Consider the following 6451-nt stretch of genomic DNA (forward strand, 5'->3'; position numbering starts at 1 on the left):
CATAATAAATCTCTTCACGTCTGTTATTATCGTCGTCGTCGTCTTAATCATAATTATATCAGAATATTTTGCATACATTGCGGTCATTCTTTTAATAGTTAATCATTTCAATGATAATCTTAAGTACTTTCATCATCGTCATTATAACCGTTATCATCATCTTCTTCATCTTCTTCACCCACCATTATCATCAGCATGTACACCAGCGTTTCGTCATCATCACCCTCGCCCCATCACCGCTGTCATCATCATCATCATCAAGTACTCAAACTGATACTTCTTCCCGGTTTAACTTCAGGACTGTTGTTGTCTTCTTCTTTCAGCTCTCCATTTTTTTTATCAGCTAACAAACGCTCAGCTCGGCGGGCAACCATCGTAGTCGGCGTGTAGCTGAACCTGTGGGCTTTCCCGTTCGGCTGCGAGTTCGACTGCTTTCGAGTCGGTGTCTCGCAGTCGCTATAGAAGCTCGGCTGACGTAGCGGCGTCAAACATTCGTCCGAATAATTAGTGTCGCAACATGACTTTAAAAGTAATCGCCGAAACCTTCTCTTGAAAATAACGTAGATGATGAAGTCTGTGCAACTGTTGAACAAAACGAGGAAATTACTGAAGTGGGTGACGTAGAGTAGTGTTTCAGGACAGACGACAGAGTCTATATTCTGGTGGATTCTGATGGATATGAGTATCCTATCCGTCAAATTGCAGACTAAGAACTCGATGCAGATGACGATCATGACGATGGTCAGGTTTCGGTCTTGTTGATCGCCTCGACTACAGACCGAGTTACGACGACGCATCCGTTGTTGAGACTTGCTGATGGTGAAGATGATAATAGAGTTGAAGAGGACGAGGAAGACAAACGGCATGATGAGAAGGACTATGGTGTAAAAGATGTCCAGATAGTAGTAGGCGAAAAATTCATCTCTCCCGAAGCTCGTCAGATTGGTGCTCATCACTGTGACGTTCTTGTTCTCTTTGCTTGGTAGCCAGACTATCTCATAGATGAAGAATCTTGGTAAGTTGAATGCTATTGATATGAACACGACAAACGCCACCTGATTGTTTGTAAAGGAAATTTTTTGTCTCGTAACTGTCGTGTTTTAATGTACTGCTTAAGATAAACTAGATATTATTCTAGCCATTATTATTATTATACAGATTTGATTTTGAAGAAATGTAAAATCTATTTTTATTCTGAAAAATTCAAAAGATGAAAATAAACAAGCAAGCAAACTAACAAACAAACTAACAAACTAACGAATAAACAAACAAACAAACAATCAAACAAACAAACAAGCAATCAATTCACAATTCATCCAGCCTACCTGCAACCTAGCAACGTTCAACGTCAAAAACTTGTCGCTAGTGAACGGCCGACAGACGACGAGAAATCTGTTGACGGCCAGCAGAACGGTAATCCAAACGCTCGTAAGATGGCAGATGTAGCTAAGGGGGTTTATGTAGGTTATGAAGATTGGATAGACTGGACTGACGAGGGGCCTTGTGTATGTCAGTTGACCCGGGCCGTACACTAGACCGATGATGAAAATGTATGACAGAACTAGGCAGTTGTCCGCGACTGAGAGGGACTGAAATTTGGGATGTTGGTTGCAGATAAGTTGGTTGCTGGTTGTGATGTTCGTTGTTGGTTGTGATGTTTGTTGCTGGTTGTTGCTTGAATGTTATTTGGTGATTTGGATGTTGGCTGAATGCTCTTTCGTAATATGGTTGTTTTTGTTTGGAGATTTTTGTGTGTCTGTGTGTCGGTTCTATTGTTAAAAAAGGTTTTGCTAATATGAAAAGAATCACCATTCAAATTTCAACAAACCAATCGTAAAATGGACACGATTATCGAAATTTTTTTAAAAATTTCACCAAAACATTTTACGAACCTTCAAGAGGAATGTTGCGACGGCATTGTTCTTATCTTTGCTAAGAACGTAGAACGATAAGGAATTCAAGACGAGTCCAATCATCCCGACGATGCTGATGACGACCGAACAGAAGATGAATGTTGCGATGTGGCACGGCGTGTCCACTTCAATTTCCAGTGTCTGGCTGTTTTTTTGAAGTTGATTTTGATTGGTTAGTACTTTTGTGGTTAATTTTTTAATGGTTGAGAGTTTAGTTTGATTGGTCAGCAGTTGATTTTAATCGAACAATAGTTAAATTTTATTGGTTAGTAACTAATTTTGATTTGTCATTAGTTGAATACGATTGGTTGCGAGGTAATTTTAATGATTTGCCAGTTATTTGTGATTGGTTAGTTATAAATGGTTACCTTCTATTTAATGTGCAATTACCAAACGGATCGCCACAGGAAATGTTTCCATCACTGACGATATTCGAATTACCGACAATGTCGATATCGTCGGTACTACTCAACGACGAATAATCGATCGAATATTCGTTCAGCAAATCCGATGCTACGATGGAAAAACTGCTCTTGGCCTCATAATCTGTTATGTCAAACATCTTTCCAGTGTTGTTGCAGAGTTTGGAGGAAATGGTTAATTCCTAAGACCTGGATGATTTTGCATTGTATTTTATGAAAATGTATGCATTTGTGTTGCATCTTTGTTGTATCTCTACGTATTTGTATGTGTTTGTATGTATTTGTATGTGTTTGTATGTATTTGTACATCATTATTGTATACAAAAACGTATTCATATATTAAAATCGTTAAGTGTATGGATTAATATGTTGTATCATATTAATGTTGACACCATTATTGCAATATTGACGATACAAAAACAAATTAATACTAATTCATTCATATCCAAACACTGATTTTATTCGAAGTTTGTCTAAAATGTATTTAACAAAAGCTGATTTTTCAATAGTTTCACTGAAATTATCAAATGTTCGTCTAGCATTTTAATTAATTTAATTAAATTTATTTAGTTAATTAATTTCTCATTTTCGGTATTATTTTTAACGTCTCTTCAAATGCATATTTTACTTGATGAAATTATAAGCGTCTGCGAAAATGATAAGCATAAATTTTTATCTAATAGATGATTTTAGCAATTTTTTTTTGAAAAATTAATATTATGTCATTTTAGATCTAGCAATATAAGATCTGCTACCAAATGGCACTTTTAAACGAAAATTGGATTGAAGAAATAATTAAAATAACAAATAATAATAAAAATAGAATAAATAATAATAAATAGAAACCTACTAAATGTGTGTCGTCAACAATGACGTCATCAAGCCAGATGACAGCGGCGGTAGCAACAACAGCGTCACTGACATTAACTTGAAAAACATTAAGTTCCCTAGTTGCCAGCTCATTAACATTGAAGTTTTGTTATCTGTTTGTTTGTTCGTTTGTATGTTTGTTCGTTTGTTTGTTTATTCGTTTGTTTGTATGTTTGTTTGTTCGTTCATTCGTTTGTTTGTTCGTTCGTTCGTTTGTTTGTTTATTTACTTACTTATTTATTCAACATACCATAATTACTTGATTTTTGCTTAGTTTTTCAGTAAACCAATTAATTAAACAATTATTTATTTATGTATTTTACATTTAAATTTGGTAAATAAAAATAATAATAAGAGAAATAAATTAAATTAAATTAAAAAAACGTTTATCGATCTTAAAGATCTTAAACAAATAAATAATAATAAGAAGATATAGAGTTAACTAAAATACACTACATACATGAGCTACGGGTTTTTGCTTTGCCTGATATGAATTGTTTTACGCTTCTTATATATCTTTCAATAGTTATACAAGTACCAACAAATATATTTATACATGTGTGTGTATGTATATATATATATATATATATGTGTGTGTGTGTGTGTGTGTGTATGTATATGTGTGTGCATGTGTGTGTGTGTGGTGTGTAATTATGTATAACATATACATGTGTAAATATATATATATATTAGCAAAGCAATTATTTGTAATCAAAGAATGATGTATGTACGAATCGTTATGCTTGTAAACTCTGGTAAGATTTTGTTCGTGTGTGTGTGTGTGTGTCTGTGTTTGTGTGAGTGTTTGTGTGTGTGTGTGTTTGTGTGAGTGTTGGTGTGTGCGTGTGTGCCATTTTACAGTTATAAATAGCCGGCATAAAATCTTATTTACATTTTGTTTTATAACTACTTTTTTGCTTTGCTTGCCACCATTCATTCAGATGTACAGAAACCAGATGTAATAACAAAAGTAATAATAATAATATAAATAATAATAATAATAATAAAAATAATAATAATAATAATATAAGATCATCATTATACCATCATCGTTTTCTTCATTATGGGTAATACAGATCATCATTGTTATTCATATCACCATCATATCGGTTTAATCACCACCATGAATTGCAATAATAATAATTAATAACATTAATGAGGATGAAGATTTCTAGTACAAGTTGCACACGTACACATACATTCACACACACATTATACATATATACATACATGTATACATACATACATACATACAAACATACACACATACAAACACCTAAAGATATTAATACAAAGTTTTCATTATCAAGGTCAAAAAACTCATTATTCATAATCATCCTCATCGTCATCATCATCATTCATAATCATCATCATCATCGTCGTTGTCCATCGTCGATGATGATGATGATGACCATCATCATCATCGTCATCATTGCTCTTATTCCCAATGAACAGCATTAATTATTCAGAAGAATAATAGCTCAAATCAAAAAGTAATTAGTGAATATATAAATACACCCACACGCACAGACACACACACACACACACACACACGAACACACATACACACACAATGAAGAACATATATAGAACAACTTAGAATTTTTTAAAAAATGGTTTGGTTATATCTTCGTACATTTCTTCCAATTCATTCATAATAAATCAATGTATGTTGATTTATTACCGCACGCATCAGAACAAATACCCAAACACACAAACAAATACACAAGTACACATACAAAAACACATCCAAATACATATACAAATTCTCGAATACACATACAGACGCAAGTAAACATACAAACAAACAAACAAGCAGAGGCAAACATCAATCTATTGACCTAATGTATTATTATACAAGATGCGTTTGCGATATTGGAGGCTGGTTTGACCGCGGAATTTTTTCAAGAGGTTTTGTGGTGTTTTCTGTGAGAATGTGTGCATTATTGCTTTTATTTTCGCCTGTTTGTATATGTGAATGTGTGTGTGTAACTGTGTGTTTGTTTGTGTATTTGTATGTTTGTTTCTGGGTGTGTATATATAGAGTTTATGCACCTAACTGTGCGTATGTGTGTGTTTATATTTGGGTATTAGAATGTGGGAACTGATGTTTTCTATTTGTATATATGTATTTGTGTATATGTATCTGTGTGTGTGTGTTTGTGTGTATCTGTGTGTGTGTGTGTGTGTGTGTTTGTGTGTATCTGTGTGTGTGTGTGTGTGTGTGTTTGTGTGTATCTGTGTGTGTGTGTGTGTGTGTTTGTGTGTATCTTTGTGTGTGTGTGTGTGTGTGTTTGTGTGTATCTGTGTGTGTGTGTGTGTGTGTGTGTGTGTGTGTGTGTGTGTGTGTGTGTGTGTGTGTGTGTGTGTGAATACTTGCAATCTATTGTTCAATATGAAAAGATTGAATGTTTGAATGTTGTTTTGTTAAGTTAATTAGTTGTTTACTGTTGGTGTCGTTGTTTGCGAGAGCCGACATTTACTTACATCGTCGTCATCATCACCATCATTGTTGTGGTTGTTGTCGGTTGTTGTCGGTTGTTGTGGGTGTTGTTGTTGTTGTCGGTTGTTGTTGGTTGTTGTTATCATTTTGCCATTTTATCATCATCTCAACTTTCCATCAATCAATTTCATTCATACAACTCCATCCCAATCATTATAACTACGACTATCTATATATCAATCCTCACAGTGGCATGTTCAACGATTCTCCTGGAAAAATTGAAATAAAAAAAAAATTTTGTAGATTTTTTTCACATGTTAACAAAATGTATTCACTATTTAGTTTATTAATAACATTGTATCTTCTTCGAATCTGTTTGGCTAGAGTTAGTTTTTTTTTAGTTTCAAAAACACAAACGTTGACAGTTAACATTACACACGTGCGTATAAAAATGGCATACACACGTGTACACACATAGCCAAAATAGAGATTAAACATCGTAAAAGATGGTTTTGACCCAATGAAAAAAATTAATAACAAAGAAAGGAGTTTTTTTATTTTCGTATGTGTAAAAATTTTTTAATGATATGAATGAAAAAATTAGTTTCAAAGTCATTTGTCTCTGGAAATAAATAAATGAGTGAATAAATGAATGAATGAATGAATTAAATGGATGGATTGAATGAATTAATGGATAGATTGATGAATGGATGAATGAACAAACAAGCAAACGAATGAATGGATACAGATCATAGAGATATACTGCAAGTAAAAATGAATGGAGAATCGATACACATTATTAT

General features: G+C 33.6%; 1 protein-coding gene across 1 annotated transcript; it reads right to left on the bottom strand.

Annotated features, from left to right (window-relative positions):
- Window positions 1–257: 257 nt before the first annotated feature.
- On the bottom strand, window positions 258–3683 carry HELRODRAFT_191511 (hypothetical protein; the record flags this gene model as incomplete). The annotated part of the gene is made up of 5 exons (XM_009018613.1): window positions 3182–3683; window positions 2282–2524; window positions 1893–2058; window positions 1326–1589; window positions 258–1055 (listed from the first exon to the last, which is right to left on the bottom strand). Exons 2-5 carry the CDS (start codon window positions 2473–2475, stop codon window positions 258–260), a joined length of 1422 nt encoding a protein of 473 aa, XP_009016861.1. The 5' UTR covers window positions 2476–2524; window positions 3182–3683.
- Window positions 3684–6451: the final 2768 nt, after the last annotated feature.

The sequence above is a fragment of the Helobdella robusta genome (assembly GCF_000326865.2).
Source record: "Helobdella robusta unplaced genomic scaffold HELROscaffold_22, whole genome shotgun sequence".
Classification (NCBI taxonomy): Eukaryota; Metazoa; Annelida; class Clitellata; order Rhynchobdellida; family Glossiphoniidae; genus Helobdella; species Helobdella robusta.